This window comes from Callospermophilus lateralis, chromosome 20 (genome assembly GCF_048772815.1).
Source record: "Callospermophilus lateralis isolate mCalLat2 chromosome 20, mCalLat2.hap1, whole genome shotgun sequence".
NCBI classification, from domain to species: Eukaryota; Metazoa; Chordata; class Mammalia; order Rodentia; family Sciuridae; genus Callospermophilus; species Callospermophilus lateralis.
Genome location: NC_135324.1, coordinates 6403179 through 6421845, shown reverse-complemented (window position 1 = coordinate 6421845; position 18667 = coordinate 6403179). Strand labels below are relative to the sequence as shown.

The 18667-nt window shown below is 37.6% G+C and overlaps 1 protein-coding gene and 1 non-coding gene across 3 annotated transcripts in view; one reads left to right on the top strand and one right to left on the bottom strand.

Moving 5' to 3' along the window:
- Fancd2 (FA complementation group D2) overlaps positions 1–18667 on the top strand; it is a 59889-nt gene that overhangs the window by 30114 nt on the left and 11108 nt on the right. For both annotated transcript variants that reach the window (XM_076841106.1, XM_076841105.1), the window contains 15 exons: positions 100–157; positions 1166–1285; positions 1694–1767; positions 2068–2214; positions 2901–3001; positions 3438–3553; positions 5283–5391; positions 7340–7450; positions 7712–7821; positions 8819–8962; positions 10131–10247; positions 11451–11579; positions 11692–11810; positions 15605–15715; positions 17546–17676. In XM_076841106.1, the coding sequence (XP_076697221.1) occupies positions 100–157; positions 1166–1285; positions 1694–1767; positions 2068–2214; positions 2901–3001; positions 3438–3553; positions 5283–5391; positions 7340–7450; positions 7712–7821; positions 8819–8962; positions 10131–10247; positions 11451–11579; positions 11692–11810; positions 15605–15715; positions 17546–17676 (1697 nt within the window). The remainder of the gene's footprint in view (positions 1–99; positions 158–1165; positions 1286–1693; positions 1768–2067; positions 2215–2900; positions 3002–3437; positions 3554–5282; positions 5392–7339; positions 7451–7711; positions 7822–8818; positions 8963–10130; positions 10248–11450; positions 11580–11691; positions 11811–15604; positions 15716–17545; positions 17677–18667) is intronic.
- LOC143385736 (U6 spliceosomal RNA) lies at positions 11068–11171 on the bottom strand. The gene has a single exon (XR_013089517.1). It is a non-coding gene; the product is annotated as a U6 spliceosomal RNA (small nuclear RNA).

The following is an 18667-nucleotide window of genomic DNA, read 5'->3' as shown; positions in this document are numbered from 1 at the left end:
TGCCTTCATAAACTTTTATCTTCTGCCTCAGGGAAGGCAGGGTTCTTAAACTTATAAATAAATAAAATTTTACAAAATGAAACAAATTCTTGTTTCTAGAATTATATCTGCTTTGACCCAAAGGAGAGATGACCTGAACAATGAGCAGTGTACACAGGTGAGTTTGTGCAGTATAGTCAAATATATTTATGAGTAATAGGAATTGTTTCTCATTACTGTCAGTTCACTAGAAAGAGTACTTGTTTTTAATAATTTGATTTCCTGAACTCATACCTCTTATGATGTTTACCATTATCGGCACACTTAGAATCTATTGATATAGACCCTATTTCTATATCTGTTTAATCTCTCCAATTAAACCATAAATTTTTAAAAAATTTTTTTTAGTTGTAGTTGGACACAATGCATTTATTTATTTATTTATTTATTTATTTATTTTTATGTGGTGCTGAGGATTGAACCCAGGGCCTTTCATATATTAGATGAGCACTCTACTACTGAGCCACAACCCCAGCCCCTAAACTATCGATTCTTACCAAGAACAATGAGCCATGTTTAAAGAGTAGCAGGGTGATTCCATGTTAGATCATTTACCTGGTGTGTACAAGGCCCTGGGTTCCATCCCCAGCATAGCTGAAAATGAAAAAGAGTTGCAGGTTGGTTGGAGTATAGGGGATATAATAAGTGTACAATGGGAAAGTTGGGCTTAAATCTAATTCAGAGGGAGCCATGGTTATAGTTCAGTGGTAGAGACTAGCCTAGCCCATGTGAGGAATTGGGTTCAATCCTTAACACCACATAAAAATAAATAAACAAATAAGTAAAAAGGTATATAAAAAATAAGCTAGTTCAGAGATAGAAAACATAGGGATGTGAATATCAGATATTTTTCATTTTACTTTTTAAGCAGAGGTAATCCTTAAGTATTTTTAGCATAGAATTGAAATAATTGTAGCTTTTGCTTTAGAAAAAATTAATGAGACTGCATATGTCTTATGTATTGGAGAAAGCATATGACTAGATAGAGACAGACTAGTCAGGAGGCTCAGGAAAACTTCAAGTGAGAGGTAGAGCTTTGCCATTAATGTTGGAAGGAGCTTGATATTGAATGGAGTGAATGGAGCTTAGGAAGGGGTGAAGCATTCATTCTCTTCCACCACTCCAGGTGACCTCCTTGCTGCAGTTGGTTCATTCCTGTAGTGAGCAGTCTCCTCGGGCCTCTGCACTTTATTATGATGAGTTTGCCAACCTAATCCAAGAAGGGAAACTAACTCCAGAAACCTTGGTAAGGCTGTGGCTTTTTCTTAAATCAGTAAAGCATGAGAGCCTCAAATTCTGTCTGTTATAGTGTGAAAATAGATTATCCTGTGAGTTCTCCCACATTTTAATGGAAAGGCTGTTCTACCCTTCCCTGTTTCAGGGCTCTCCTCTGATGCCTCCTTCTCATGATAATAGTTACGAAGAGGAGGAGAAGGAGAATTGATGGAGGTGTTGATAGACATCATTCATTTGAGAGCCCTATTCTATGCCAAGTACTCGGCTAAGCACTTTCTATGCATTCTCTCTTTCCTACTTTCTCCTTTTTAGAAATGAGGAACTGAGGCTTAGAAAGGTTAACAATCATTTGTCTAGGGCAAGTACATCTCTATCACAAGTACATCATCAACTACTGTCTCTTTTTTGTTTCCTGAAGGAATGGATTGGACCAACTGTCTTTAATGATTTCCAAGATGCCTTTGTGGTGGACTTCTGTGTTGTTCCAGAAGGGTAAGAACTGGTTTGGTAGTAGTGGTAAAGAAGTTGCCTCAGTTCAATCAGTAACTGTTGCAAACTTCAGAATACCCTTGACCTCAGCCAAATCTGCCCACTCCCTCTGCTTCTTTCCTCCAAGCCCCCAACACTCCAAGCCCCCAACTCCAGAATGGCTAAGATTGCCCACTTGTTCTATTCCCCATTTCTAACTTTTCTCCATAATACTTTTGTTTGAAATTGACTTGTTCTAGTGGTTTCTCTTATAACCTTACTTAATCCTGAGCTTGAGCATCAGCTTCTGGATTCTCTTCACAGTGACTTTCCGTTTCCTGTGAAAGCTCTCTATGGGCTGGAAGAATATGATACTCGTGATGGGATCGTCATCAACCTCCTGCCACTGCTATTTTCTCAGGAATTTGAAAAAGAGGGAAGTCAAATGACTTCACAGGAACCAGGCAAAAAGTCAGTATAAGTTTTCTTTTCTATAACCTTTGTTGATATTTTGAATGTTTATAGGAAATGCCCATAGTTCTTTCTGTCTGAGGAAAACTTGAGTCAAACAACTTGATTCCAAGGGGCTGGGATTTTTAGCTCAGTGGTGGAGCATTTGCCTCACACTTATGAGCTACCAGGTTCAATCCTCAGCACCACATAAAAATAAATAACAGTTATTATGTCCATCTATAACTAAAAAATAAAATATTTTAAAAAAAGGACTTTATTCCAAAAGAGATGGTATTTGGAGGGAATAGAGAGACTGGAACAGAGTTTTTGTTTTTCTCTTGGATCCTAGAGTTGAGATTTGTGTTGCCTCTCTGAGAGCCAACAGACGTTCCGTGAGGCTATTTTCTCTATTCATTATTTCTTTCTTTCCTCTCGTGAATATCTTGGCTACTTCCGTCTCTGTCACACCTTCCTTGATCTCAGTTCTGCTTCACGTTCATTCCACATACTCCCCACCTTCCTGTAATTTAGGTGATTGTTTGCTGAGCATTCTTGCCATTTATTTCTTGCCATTGGGAAAAATGGCACGATAGTAGACATTTATTGTGGACAAACTTTTTAATTATAAACTTGAGCTCCTAATAGGCTTGGACTAACATAACTGACACTAGAGTGTGTTCTAGCAATGGATTTTTCTTTCCCAGATTGGTGTCTCCGTTGTGCCTGGCTCCCCATTTCCGGTTATTGAGACTTTGTGTGGCAAGACAACATAATGGAAACCTGGAGGAGATTGATGGTCTCTTAGGTATAGGAGAAAGCTCTCAGATCCTTTCTTCTTTGTGACCTTTTGGTATACATAGACAAGGACCACACCAGTACATGGTGTATGTGGAAAGCAATTTTCTAACTTCATAGAGTGGTATAGCAATAATGATGGGATTCCAGAGACAAAATAGTCTGAATGGAATCCCATATGTTAACAGATCAATTGTTGTTGTAGTTTCATATTACTTCCTAGTATTTCTGTCCGTAATTCTTATAGAAACTTCCTACATTATATTTGTTGTTTGCTGTGTAATATCCAAGTATTTTTTTGAAACTAGTATGGAAGTATTTTTTGAGGTGAATCAAAGCTTGACCCTCAAATATGAAATAAGGTGAAAAGTTAGTAATCCAGGGGTACAACCAGATTTTTTTGGTTTAAGCTAAAGGTGTTGGAAATATTTTTTCTTCTCCCTCAGATTGTCCTATATTCCTTACTGACTTGGAGCCTGGGGAGAAGCTGGAGTCCATGTCTCTCAAGGAGCGTTCCTTCATGTGTTCACTCATATTTCTTACCCTCAACTGGTTCCGAGAGGTGAGCAGAGTTGCTAGGATATTTCACCAATTGTCCATAGTTTTTTTCAAAATAAAACTGTTTTCTTGGCTCTTATAAGATTCCCTGAAAAGTCTCCACCAAGCACTAATGCCCGTGTGCCTCTCTAGCTATTACATCCCACATCTCACTACTCCCCAACTCTGTGTACTTTTTCAACTCTCTAAATCAAAGTACTTTGCTCCTGTAGCCCAGCTTTGCCTCCTCCCAGCCTCCTCTGCTGAGAATGAACTCTTCACATCTCCACTGTGGAAATGATGCTTATTCTAGCATAGGCATGTGCTGTTGTTTGGAATAAATGAGAAGAGTGCTGGTAGTTTCCCTTCCTTCAGAACATGTTTGTGTTTGACAGCAGTGGCAACATCTTTACTACCCTCTCACTGACTTTCCCTTGCATTTTATTTCAGAGAATGTTTGTGTGCTTGAATGAACTTATATTTGATTGTCACAGTTTTATTTTGATATGGGCAGGAGAGGTGTTTGACCTCGTTTTACACATAGGGTTTCATGTACAGAGTTCAAAGTCATTAAAATGTTTCATGTACAGAGTTCATTAAAGTCATTAAAATGTTTAAGTGCTGAGATGATTTCTTTATGTTATTTAATTCATACAACAACTATATTTGTATTTTATGGTTGAAGAAATAAAATCTCAGAAAAGTTAGATTGAGCCAAGGTCACAACTAGTAAGTAGCAGAGTAAGACTTGTATCACTAGAATTTGTATTCTCCAGCTATTCTACTTTTTTTTTATAAAGTAGTATAAAGTAGAACTAGGATTAAAAGTCATCTTTCTTGTATTTTAGTCTAGGGATATGTTTTCCTCTGTACCACTTTGTTGAGAATAGTTACATTATTGACTTTGTTAATCAGCTTTCCATCACTATTAATAAAATACTTGAGAGGATTAACTTTGAGAAAAGGTTTATTTTAATTCATAGTTTTTGAGATTCCAGTCCATTCAGTTGCAGCACTGCTTTGAGCATGTGATAGTGCAGCACATTATGATGAGGAGCATGTGGTGGATCCCCCATAGCTAAGAAGCAAAAGATGAAGAAATGGGGGTCCCATAAGTCCCTTCAAAGGCACACCCTCTGATGTCCACAGAACCTTCCCTGAGGCCCCACCTCTAAAAGGCTCTACCCCTCCCAATAACACCATACTTAGGGAAACATGAGCTATTTTTTTCCCCTTTCTTTCTTTCTTTTTTTTTTTTTTTTTTGGTAGTGCTGAGGATTGAACCTAGGGCCTTGCATGTACTAGGGAAGCACTTTACCACTGAGTCAAATCTGCAGGCCTATTTTTTTCTTTAAAGAAACTTTTTTTTAAGTTGCAGTTTGACATTTATTTATTTTTATGTGGTGCTCAGGATCGGACCCAGTGCCTCGTACACGCTAGACAAGTGCTCTAATGCTGAGCTACAACCCCAGCCCTACAGACCCATTTTTTATTTAGGATCTTGCCAAGCTGCCCAGGCTGGTTTCCAACTTGTGATTCTCCTGCTTCAACCCCCAATTTGCTGGTATTACAGTCATGAGCCACTGTGACTGACTACCACATTAGCCTTTTGGGGATATTCATGATCCAAACTGTAGCACAGACTAAATTCACAGATATGCTGCTTAGTGACATCTTTCAGATCTGGGAAATAATGCAAATAAGATTAAAATCTAAAAAGTTCAAAGTATAAAAATGTAATTTGCACTTTGCAGGTTGTAAATGCCTTCTGCAGACAGACATCACCTGAGATGAAGGGGAAGGTGCTCTCTCGATTAAAGAACATTGTAGAACTGCAGGAAATTCTGGAAAAGTACTTAGCAGGTAAGGAAGTCCTATATTGGTAGCCCTAGTAAGGTCAGTGGCAAGGAAATAAGGAACTAAGCTATTGAACCTGGCTCAGTGACAGCAGTTTCCTATATCTCTAGATCAAGGAGGATGTGTGCTCAACAAATTTTTATTTTTATTTTTTAGTTGTAGTTGGATACAATATCTTTATTTATTTTTATGTGGGGCTGAGGATCAAAGCCAGTGCCTCACACGTGTGAGGCGGGTGCTCTACCACTGAGCTATAGCCCCAGCCCTGAACAAAATTTTTGATGAGTACTTCTGTTTTTCTCTGAGAGATTCTATGCTTAAGGAAATAAAATATAAAAAATTATGTGCCTAGCATGTGCAAGGCCCTGGGTTTAATCTGTAGTAGTGCCCAAAAAACTATTTTATATAAAACATTGGTTGGGCTATTTTAAAGTTACTCTGCTACTTTAAAACTTATTTATTTATTTACAAGCATAAGCAGAAAATTACTTAAGAAAGTAAGTAGTGCTAAGTGTGGGCTTTCTCAAGAGTAAGAAGCCAGGGCCGGGGTTGTAGCTCAGTGGTAGGACGCCTGCCTAGCACATGTGAGGCACTGGATTTGATCCTTAGCAACACATAAAAGTAAATAAATAAAACAAAGGTATTTTGTCTATCTACTACTAAACAAAATTCAAAAAAAAAAAAAAAAAAAAAAAAGTAAGAAGCCTATTTATTTATTTATTTTTTCAGTGCTTGGAATTAAACCCAGGGGCACTCTGCTACTGAGTTACGCCCCAGCTCTCTCTCTCTCTCTCTTTTAAAATATGTATTTTTAGTTATAGGTGGATACAATATCTTCATTTTATTTTTATGTGGTGCTGAGGATGGAACCCAGTGCCTCATGCATGGCAGGTGAGCGCTCTACCTCTGAGCCAAAGCCCCAGACTGGCCCCAGCTCTTTTTAAAGTTTTAATTTATGTTATTATGTTAGTCTTGCTAAGCTGCCTAGGCTCGCCTCAAACTTGTGATCCTTCAGCATCAGCATCTGAGTAGCTGGGAGTATAGATAGGCATGTACCACCGTACCAAGCTACTTTGCTGTTTTGGATGTTCAACTTCCAGTGACCTTTTGCCTTCTTAAACATAGTCATGAGTGCTGGGGATGCGGCTCAAACAGTAGTGCACACGCCTGGCATGCCTGCGGCCCGGGTTCAATCCTCAGCACCACAAAGATGTTGTGTCCGCCGAAAACTAAAAAATAAATATTAAAAAATTCTCTCTCTCTCAAAAAAAAAAAAAAAAAAACATCGTCATGAACCAGGAGTAAGGATTAAGACCTTACTGGGTGTGATAGCATGACTGTAAACTCAGCTACTTCATAGGCTCAGGGTAGCCTGGGCAACTTAATGAGCCCCTGTCTCAAAAATAAAAAGGACTAGGGGTGTATTAGCAGAACATTCCTGAGTTCAATCCTTATCAGTACCCCTCCCACACACACACAATAAATAAATTTATATATAAAGACCTCTTCATACCTTTTGATTATTAAATAAACTGGTTGTTTTGAAGTGCTAGCTTGATTTCTCTGAAGAAAATATGAAGCCTCCCTTAAATTTCATCTAAAATAAATGGGTATAAAGCAAACTGCTGTGTGATCAAATGTTATTAATATTTTTAGGTTTTAAATGTTAGTCTGTTTATTTTTAGTCCTTATCTGTTTGGTTATTTTATATCATCATTTAGAATGGTTTTATGTTAATTGATCATTATCAATCATGGTAATATAATTTTCCTGTAAGTTCTCTGGCCATTTGCTTGTGAAAACAATATCAGTTGACTTGAATGTGTCTTACAAAAATTCACTGCTATAATTGGTAATTTTAGAAATTGGTTTTTAGCCAAGTGGGTGGTTGCATCCCATGTCTGATGGTGATATATGGTTGGTATACGTTGGGCTTCTGCCTGCTCTATTTCAGTCACCCCGGACTATGTTCCTCCTCTTGCAAACTTTGACTTGGAAACTTTAGATGTAATACCTCATAGCAATTCTGCTGCTTCAGCAAAAAACAGAAAAACAGGAAAGATAGGTGAGTATATTCTTTTGTCTTACCACTACCTGAGCCACGTTGAATTAACCCAAGAGGTTATATATTGAGGCATCAGTACTTGGAAAGATGATGTAATTAAACCTCTTTGTTAGTAGGCTTATAAATGTACTATAATTTGGTCATAAAATTACTTCTTTTACCTGTAGGTAGTGTTCAAAAGTTATTTCTTGAGAGCAGAAATATTTGGCAAAGCTTGTGTTTTGATTCTTGAGTTTCTTTTTCTCTTTGAAACACAAGGAGGAAGGAAACGAAAAGCAGATGGCAGCAAAGCACCCTCCCCTGACACACTTTCAAAAGAGGATAATTCAGAATGTGATGCTGTGCCAACTGGTAGAAGCCAGCTAGAGAAGGTATTGGAGTGGTGGGTGTGTGACAAAGGTGTGCAGCAGCCCAGTAAGATCTTTAGAGAGCCAGCTTTATTCTCCCAGCCCTTGGAGGACTCTCTGAATAACAAAATTCAAATTATACTCCTAAATCCTCTTGCCTCCCCCACACTTAGTAGTTTTCCCTAATTATTTTCTTACATGTTTTACTTCCCTTGTTCTGTACCCCAGTGGTACTTGAATTCTCTCTCATAGCAATTATCAAGCTGTCAGTCTTTTAAAATTATATTTCTTAAGCTCTTTCTCATTCTGACCCCAGATTATCAATTTCTCAATGAATTGAGATAACTTGAAATGCTTTGTACAGTTTCTGGTAATTGATTAGTACCAGAACTTTGTACTATTCATGGAATGGTTTTCATGTATTTGTGAAATTGCCTGAACCATGTGGAACCCAATTATTTCTGTTTTTCAGTTACCACTTTTTAATGTAATTTATTATGTATGATTCCAATAATCTTCCTGTGGTTGGTATTAATGTCTGTATTTAATACATGAGGCAACTAAGACCCAAGGAGGATGAGTAACCTACCCAAGGTGACACAGTAAGTGCTTGAGCTAGGAGTTGAAGCCAGATCATCTTCTTAGCCCTAAGCTCATATTTTTCTTTACCAAATTATAATGTCATGATCTGCTTAATATTTTATCCCTAAGCAGAAGCCAACCAAGAGTCTTGGTGTTGACTTATTTTCCACATGAAATTAAGTGCTCTGCCTTAGAATATTTAGGGATTTTTGTGAAAAGAAGGTGATGATGTAATGGAAATGTAAATTTTTGCATAAAATTAATGTGTATTTGCACTTTGGAATCTTCTTTAAAAATTAGATTGATACGGGGCTAGGAATGTGTAGTGTGTTGGTAGATAGTATCAGTGGTTCCCCAGTACTGCCAAAAAAAAAAAAAAAGTTAGATTAATACAGAAGACCATTTTTTATTCTCTTGGTTGCTGATACTTTCTTCCCAGGAGCTCACAGGGAAGGAAGGAAAAACATCAGTGTCACTACAGAATTACAGTGCATTTTTTCGAGAGGTGGACATTGAGGTCTTCTCTATTCTGCATTGTGGACTTGTGACCAAATTCATCTTAGATACTGAAATGAACACAGAAGTAAGTGACATACTGGGATCTTAGAAATTAATCATCTTTCACAAAATTCCTAGCTCTATTTTTATTTCAAAAAGAACACTGTGACATTGAAACACTGTGACATTGAAATTTTTAGAGGGCTGTGGGCAAGGCCCTGAGTTCAATTCCCACCACTGAAAAAAAGGAAAAAGAATGATGACTTCAAATGCCTTTATATGTGAGAATAACAATGCATATTTGTGCTCGTCTTCTGTGGTGTTATAGACTATAAAATATTGTGCTGATGATGTTATTCTTGACTTTAGGATAATAAACTACTTAGTTTACTTTTGTAGAGGAGCACTATTCTGGTTTATAGAGGTCAAAGCTATGTTTACTTTTTTAGGATGTTGAATATCCACTAATGTAGACAGTGGGAGTAAACTAGTACTTTTAGCATGATGCATGCTTTCAGATAGGTTATAATCTAATAGAGAAAGTAGAGATAACTAGCAGTACCTGTTCTATTGGTGGCCTATAATATATTAATGGTCTGAACTAAGTGTGTACAAAACTCTGATAAGAGAATGGTTTTTATAATAACAGATTTTTTTTTTACCTGATACTTGTAAGAATATAGGCACCTTCAGAATATGATTTGTATTTTTTTTTTTTTTTCATTTCTTGCTACATTAGTTTCCCCATGGAGATTCTCCATAAATGTGTGTTAAGTGAATAGTTGAAAGTGAGACTATTTCACCCTTTTCACCTATGGCAATGTGATATACTTTCCACCTCTAGTTTATAATAATAAAATATTAGGAAAAGAAGTATATTTGGTGCAGTTGCCTTGAGTTAAGTCATATTTTTATCATAGTATATTTAAGAGATACATCTTGGTTACACAGGTGGAAAAATACACAAAGGAATTTATTTCTAGAGAAAAATTATGACTTCTAATGTATACTGTGTCTCAAATTCCTACTTTAATAACTTGAGAATTTGTTTTATTTTGGAAATGCTTGACTTTTTGATAAGTTGATAGAACACAACAGCCATTCTTTATACGAGATAGGGAAATTTTTTTTCTTTTTTTTTTTTTATTAGAAATTCAATTCTTCACCTGTTGGGAGGAGTGTTTATGAAATGTATCAAAAATAAAATGACTAGGACATATCTGGAATTATTCCATCTTTCTTCTATGTCACAGGCTACAGAAGTTGTACAGCTTGGGCCTCCTGAGTTACTTTTCTTGCTGGAAGATCTCTCTCACAAGTTAGATAATATGCTGACACCATCCTTTACTAAGAGAAACCCCTTTCTCAAGGTTAGTGTGAGTACAAGTTTAGAACCTAGGTTCAGTGGATTTGGAAACAAAGCTTGTAGTGATGAATAATTATCACTTTCTTTTGCATTGTGTTTGGGTCACTGGGTAAGATGGTGGCAGCCCTATTGCCAGATCATATTCACCTTGAATTGAAGGATTCTGGGACTAGCCTAGCACACATGAGGCACCAGGTCTGATAGCACTGCAAAAAAAAAAAAAAAAAAAAAAGGAAAAGAAATGGAAACCCAGAAAACACAAAAGATACCCATAATAAGACATTTCTTTCTTTCTTTTTTTTTTTTTAATATTAATATTTATTTATTTAGTTTTCGGCGGACACATCTTTGTTTGTATGTGGTGCTGAGGATCGAACCAGGGCCACACACATGCCAGGCGAGCGTGCTACCACTTGAGCCACATCCCCAGCCCAAGACATTTATTTCTAAATTCCCTGAACATTCCTGAATTCTCATCTATGCACAGGTTTTGGGTTTTTTTGTTTTGGTTTGTGGTGCCGGTGGCTAAACCTGGGGACTCACAAATGACCAGGCAAGGGCTCTACCACTGAACTACACCTCCAGCCCTTAGGTTTTGGTTTCAACAGCCTCCTAAACTAAGCCTCAGTATCGTAATCAGCTGCCTAGAGAGGCCAGAACCTCAGGTGTGTACATAAGGTACAAATGTGGACCTGCTGGGGAAGCAATTGATGGTGCAAACAGTACAATGTGAAGGTCTTGGGTATCAGCACTTAAACATTGATACAGATAGTTACTTGATTCTTTGTACTATTTGTTCTAAATTTCTGTCTACCTAAATGATTTTTTTAATAGAATACTTCACAAATTTGTGTGTTATCCTTGTGCAGGGGCCATGCTAATCTCTGTATTGTTCCAGTTTTAGTATATGTACTGCCCAAGTGAGCACAGTGATTTCTACTTTTGTGTGAGTTTTATGTCTTTAGTTATGATGGGTCTGTACTTCTTGATCAGACACCATTCTTACTCTAGAAAGTTTTATCTCTTAGTCATTCGGAAATGGAGCAAGATTTTTATCCCTTTGCTGAATATAGTCTTAGACAAATAACTCATTTCTCCCACCCAGTCCTACTTAATGACATAAGTTTGACTAAACTCCATGAGGAACACGTAGATTCAGAAAAGATGTCTAACAGTTTCTTCCCTTATAACTTTGAATTTATTGTAGAATAAAGGAAACCGGAATATTGGGTTCTCACATCTCCATCTGAAGTCTGCCCCAGAAGTTGTTCATTGTGTTGTTCAACTGCTGACCCCGATGTGTAACCATCTGGAGAATATTCATAACTATTTCCAGGTCAGAAGACTATCTTATCCTTATAGAGACTTAAGAATCACCCAGTGAACTGGAGATTTCCTTTTCAAAGAAAAATTGAAGGGAAATTAGGACAATTCGTTTTTCTTTTTAGAGCTTAGTTGCCGAGGATCATGGTGAAGTTGATGGACCAGGAGTGAAGGCTCAAGAGCACCACATAATGGCTTCCTGTTATCAGAGGCTACTGCAGATTTTTCATGGACTTTTTGCTTGGTGAGTGTATGGGAAATATGATTATAGACAGAAATGAATGAATAAGTATTTACTTTTACTTGATGATTAGGTGCTGGGATATAAATGGATAGGCCCCAAACTTTAGGTAACAATGGTGATTTAGTCTTTTTCATTTGCTCTTGCATCCTCTGGGTCTTATGGGGCCATTATCATTAACCTATTTGACAAATTGAATGACTTGCTGATTAGCTAATGATGACAAATCTGGCCATATTATTTCTTTTGTTTCCTGTCGCAAATGTTCTATAATAACTTGGAAGACTGTTACTTAAAAAATTGTGGTAGAGTGCTCACCTAGCACATGGGAGGCTCTGGGTTCGATTTTCTATACCACATAAAAAAAATAAACTAACAAAATAAAAGTATTGGATCCATCTACAACCAAAAAAAGAAATTGTTTAAAAAAATTGTTTCTCAAAAAGTTGTAAATAAATCACAGATTTTTGTGGTAAAGAACTGAACACAATGTGAGCTAGGATATTTTTGGACACCATGGAAGCAGGTAATCAGGCCTTTAAAGGGTAGATGGCCTTTGGGGAGGTTAACAAAGAATTGAAAGGCACAGCATGGGTGAATATAGAAAAAAAGGGTGTCTGTCCCATAAATTTGATTTCTCAGAGCTAGGTCCTGTCCCCTCTTTCTTTTCTACACAGGTTTTCTGGGTAGTCTTACTGAAGCTTAAAGTTATGCCAAATTTTATCCTCTGAGCTCTAGGCATTTATATTCAATTGCCTACTCAACACCCCCTTAAGATGTGTCAGTAAAACCTCAGACTTATCACATCCCAAGCAGAATGTGTCATCACTGTTCCTCCAGCTTTCTCTGGCTCTGTCAATGGTACCACTAGTTGTCTGAGCTCCAAATTAGGAGTTATTTTTTGACCCTTCCTCTACTTTCTAACCTTTCTCTCTCCCACATGTGATCTCCAAATTCTGTTGATTTCATCTCTGGATAACATTTAGATAACCATCTGTCCTCTCTCCACTGCTGCTAGACTCCCGTCATCTCCCACTTGTACTAGATTAGTCTCACAGTTGGTTTCTTTGCCACTGTTTCTCCTGCCTGGGTCCATTCCTCACATACGAGTCACAATGATCTTCCCAACACAGACCTAATCTGATCTTGTCCTCGTTCTGGTCTCTGATTGCTGTTAGATTTTTTAAACTCTTTTGCCTAGTTTCTCAGGCTTTCTCCTGCCGCCTCCTGCTCCATCTGTTGTCTTTTATTCTGCCTGTAGTCATATTGAATTCGAACTAATTCAGCACTCTACATGGCTTTCACCTAAAAGGCTTTACACATACTCATCCTCTGCCAGGATCCCCACACTTCTTGATCCTTACTCTTTTCTGACACATCTAATCTCCTGAGAGCTAACTTCACTTTTTCAATGGCATTTTCTTTAGCCCTTAGACTAGGTAAACCTTTTTTATGCCCATCTAGTTCCACTTTCCTCCTACCATTTTTGTATCCTCTTATGATAAAACATCACATTTTTCAAAAAATGGCAATTCTTTTTTAGTTCTTAATGGACCTTCATTTTTGTTTGTAGTGCTGAGAATCAAACCCAGGACTTCACACATGCTAGGCAAGTGTTCTACTGAGCCACAATTCAAGCCCCAAAACATCACATTTTTTATAATTACTTGTTCAGCTGTCTTCCCTGCTATACTTTGAGCTCCATGAAGGCAGATATCAGTCATTTTTGTATTCTCTATACTTAAAAGTAGCGCCTGACAACATATTTGTATAGACCATCAAGGAGATTTATTTATGACAGATGGTAAATGAAAGGATGTTTGTTATTTTTAGTTATTAAGGAAATTCAAATTAAAAGCAACTTGGGGTGCAGCTCAGAGGAAGAGCACTGGTCTAGTGTTTACTAGTGAGGCATTGGGCTCATTCCCCAGCAGCATGGAAAAGCACAGTGAGATAGTACAACACACTAGCATAGCAAAATGAAAAAAGACTTTATGCCATGTGTTGGTGAAAATGTGGATCAGCTGATATGCTCACTTGTTGCTGGTCTTACTTTGGAAAACAGTTTTGAAAGTTTCTTGAAAAGTTAAAGAAATACCTACCATATGACCCAGTTGTTCTATCCCTATTGTATTTACCCCCCCAAAAATGAAAACACATGTTCACACGAAGTCTTATGCATGAATGTTTATAGTAGTAGTATTCGTAATAGTTACAAAGTAGAAATAACCTAAATGTTGATCAATTGGTGAATGTATAAATAAATCATGATATATACATATGGGGGAATGCTACATGCAGCAACATGATAAATAAATATGCTATAGAAACAGCAAGAATATAAGGAATCACAGTATTTGATTCCCTTTATATAAAATTCTAGAAAAAGCATATTTTGTAATAATGGAAAATTATCAGTTGTTGCATAGCTTTGGGCAGAAGGTTCGAAAGAGGAATGGATTACAAAAGAGTGTAAGGAATCTTAGGGGGGTGATGGTTTTATTCAGTATCTTCGCTCTGATGGTTTCATGAGTTTATAAATCAAATCTGATCAAATTCAGCATTTTAAATATATATAATTTATTATTCATCAGTTATACCTCAAAATGGTGGGGAGAAAACCTGACACATATCCCTCAGAGTACATTTATTGAAGGGAAGGGCAAATAGCATGGTGATGTGGAGAATGTTTCAATAGGAGAAGATCTAGGGGTCACATTGTACTGAGCCTTGAAGGTCTTGCAGAATTTTAAAGTGCAGGGAAGCAGTTTGGAGTTCTGTGATCACAGCCATAATATAATGAAAGCATTTTAAGAAAATCTTTTTGGCAACAGTATACAAGACAGTGGAAAAGGATGCAAAAAGATCAGCAGGTGGGGCTGGGGTGGTGGCTCAGTGGTAGAGCACTTGCCTAGCATGTGTGAAGTTCTTGGTTTGATACTCAGCACCACATATAAATAAATAAAGGTCCATTGATAACACAAAAATACTAAAAAAAAACCCCAAAACACAGCAGATGTTGTCATGATATGTGCATGTAATGACAGGGACCTGGCCTGGAATGATAGTCTGGACTTGGGGGAAAAAGGGACAATTAGAAAATCCAAGATAAAATTGTTAAGACAATTTATTAACGTAGAGAAAGGGTTAAATACTTTATTGAACACCTACTGGGGACTGGACATTAATTTAGTAATTTGACAAAAGACTGAGGCTTACCTCTAAAATGTAAGGAAGGAGAAGAGTTCCCTGCCCCCTTGATAATAAGCCTTGAACCAGGCTTGGTGGTGCATGCCTATGATCCCAGTGGTTTGGAAAGCTGAGGCAGGAGATTGCAAGTTTGAGGCCAGTCTCAGCAATTTATCAAGCCTAACCAACTTAGACCCTGCCTTAAAAGAACAAGGGCTGGGGTTGTGGCTCAGTGGCAGAGTGCTTGCCTTGCACATGTGAGGCATTGAGTTTGATCCTCAATACCACATAAAAATTACAAAATAAAGATACTAAAAACAACAAGAACAACAAAAGACTGGGGATGTAGCTCAGTGGGTTCCATCCTAATACAAAAAAAAAAAAAAAGAAAAGAAAGAAAATAGAGAACAAGCCTGTGAGAGGACTGTTAGGTCCTTAAGGATGGACTATTCTGGATGTACCTCAATTTATAATCTGATTCTTAGAGTTGAGATTGGATTTGTCAATTGAGGATGATGCAGACTGGAGCTGAGGATCCTGAAATACTGTCCAGGTAATCTTCCTGAAACCCAGCTAACCCACCTTACCTTGCCTTTCCTTTCCTTTAGGAATGGATTTTTTAACCTTGGATATCATAATTTACTGTATTCAGCCCTTGAGGTCCTTGCTAGCCGACTGAAGCAAATAGAACATGAGCAGTCATTGGAGGAATTGGTCAGGTGGGTCAGATGCATGTCCTAGAGTGTTTTCCCAAGAGACTCTCAGGAGCTGGATTGTCAGTTTCCTTGAAAAGGGCTGGGAATATAGCTCAGTTGGTGGAGTTCTTGCCTCACATGCACACGGCCCTGGGTTCAATCCCCAGCACCAAAAAAAAAAAAAACACAAAGTCCTTGAAAAATTTTAGGACTCTCAGTAGTTGGGAAGGAAATTGATATTTTCAACACTTTTCCTCAGCATATGAGCTTTCTCACGTATTTGGATAAATTGTGCAACATTAGTTATACCATGCTAAATCTTCATGCATACATCAGCCCTTGAATGTGCCTTTTCAGGTAATGATCATGAAAACATTAACCATCTGCATTCAAGTCTTGAGTATCCAAGGACTTCCTCTGTCTCCTACCAGGGTTGGATATGTAGATAGCAGCTAGTTATCACTAATGGCCAGTCTCCTTTCTCCATCCTTAGAGGAAGACCATATGTGACTGAGGGCAAGGCTATGGAGGAGGGAGGTGAGAATATAATTTAAAGGACAGGCTGTCAGCCTCCTATCCAGCATCAGCCAGAGTGACTTGGTCTTTCCCTCTCCTCCTTGATAGCCTAGGCTATCACTATGTCAGCAGTCAGTACTTGTCTTCCTGCCTGTAGGGCAGGATCTTATTTTAAATTGACTACTTTTAGAGGTATAGCTCAGTGGTTGAGTATTTGCATACTCTGCTTAAGGCCCTGGATTCTATCCCCAGCTCTGAAAAATGAAAGGGAGGAAGGCGGGGGTGTGCAGAGAGAAAGAAAATGTTTAATTTGACCTCTTTCTCACCAAACAATCAGGAATTGACTCTGGTATCATTTTAACAACAATTTAACAGTTCTAGACTGATTTTCATTCCCTGTCTCCCATTATTTTATTGCATTGAAACTAGACTATGTATGATGCATTCATTAAAAGCTGTGTTTTCAGCCAGGCAACTTAGTAAGATACTCTCAAAATAAAATTTGAAAAAGGGCTTGGGGACTGGGGTTGTAGCTCAGTAGTGGAACATTTGCCTAGCATGTGTGAGGGTTCAATTCTCAGCCCCATTTAAAAAATAATAATAATAAATAAATAAATATTCATTGACAGCTAAAAATATTAAGGAGGTGGGGTGCTGGGAATATAACTAAGTGGTAGAGTATTTGCCTAGCAAATGTGAGGCCCTGCATTTGATCCCCACTACTGGGGAAGGAAAACAAAACAAATAAACTATGCTTTCTCTGCATTGTATTATAATTTCCTTCTACATTGTCTCTGTTGGATACACACAAACACACTCTTTTTTTTTTTTTTTTTTGATACCAGATATTAAACCCAGGGATGCTTAACCATTGAGCCACATCTCCAGCCCTTTTTATTTTTTATTTTGAGACAAAGTCTCATTAAGTTACTCTGGCTTTGAATTTGTAAACCTCCTGCCTCAGATTCCTGAGCCTCTGGGATTCCAGGTGTGTGCCACCATACATTGCCAAACTTGGATTTTAAACATGATTTTCAGTGTTTCATAAGTCTTTGAAGGGCAACTAATTTATCAGGGGTTGCACAAATTGCATTTTTGACATACATGACCCTTTTGAGGCCAGCATTCCATTCCTGGGGTACTCTTTTACCCTAAATTTCTATATACACAGAGTTTTCTGTCAAGATGCTTGAAACTTGGTCCTAAAGCACCTGAAAATGAGGATTCTGATTTGGCTCTCACTTACAGGGAAGTTGGGCAACTCCTGTGGATTTTAATGTGTCTTTAATACATGTGATGCTGTTGTGTTTTGTTGTTTTATTTCTTGTCTCCTTACAGTCAGAGCTTCAATTACTTGCAGAATTTTCATCCCAGCATTCCTAGTTTCCAGTGTGGTCTTTACCTTATCAGACTTTTGATGGTCCTGTTGGAGAAATCTACAGCTCCTGCTCCAAAGAAAGAAAAAATTGGTGATGGGCCCAATTCCTCTTTTTCAAGAATAGAATTAATGTCTTAACTCTTTAAATTTGGGACTTCCCAGAACCTTGTACATTTTTGCATGTAAATCCCCACAAAGTCTTGGATATGCCCTCTTTGACACCAAGGAGGCCTTTTTCCCCTAAGGAGCTCTGACTGACTTCTGCTGACATTGCTTAGTGTGACATTGGTCAGCTGACTAGAGGATTTTTTTTTCTTCTTTTTTTGGTACTGAGGATTGGAACCCAGGGCCCTAGCACATGCTGACCACACACAAACTCTTAACACTGAGCTCCATTCCCAGTCCTGAATAATTTTCTGTTTGACTCAAATTTTAATCATATCCTTTAAAAAAGAAAAAATAATTGGGGACTGAGATTTAGCTCAGTGGTGGAGCGCTTGCCTAGCATGTGTGAGGTATTGTGTTCAATCCTTAGCACTGCATAAAAATAAATAAAGGTATTATGTCCATTTTCAACTAAAAAAAATTTTAAAAATTATCTAACACATTTGACAAAAAGACATAAACCATGAGGTTAATAAAGTGGGAGAAAAACATGGGAAGATTAGACAAACTCTAGATAGGGCAAAGGGGAAGGAGGGCAAGGGAGGAAGCAAGGGGATAAAAAAGAATGAGGTGGACATTATTACCCTAAGTACATGTATGGAATCACGAATGGTGTGAATATACTTTGTATACAATCAGAGATATGAAAAACTGTGCTCTATATGTATAATATAAATTGTAATGCATTCTGCTGTCGTATATGACAAAATAGAATAAAAAATCTTAAAAAAAAAAAGGAGAAAAAGATGAAATCAGGATCAGGTGTAGAGGAAGTATTAGCCTCTTCCTTGACTTTTCTTTAACTATATTATATCATAATTCTTGGAATACATCTCACTGATTATACATCCTAGTTAATAGCACAAATAGCAGCATGAAAATGTGAAACGGTGCTTTGGGAAGGGCCACTGACCTGC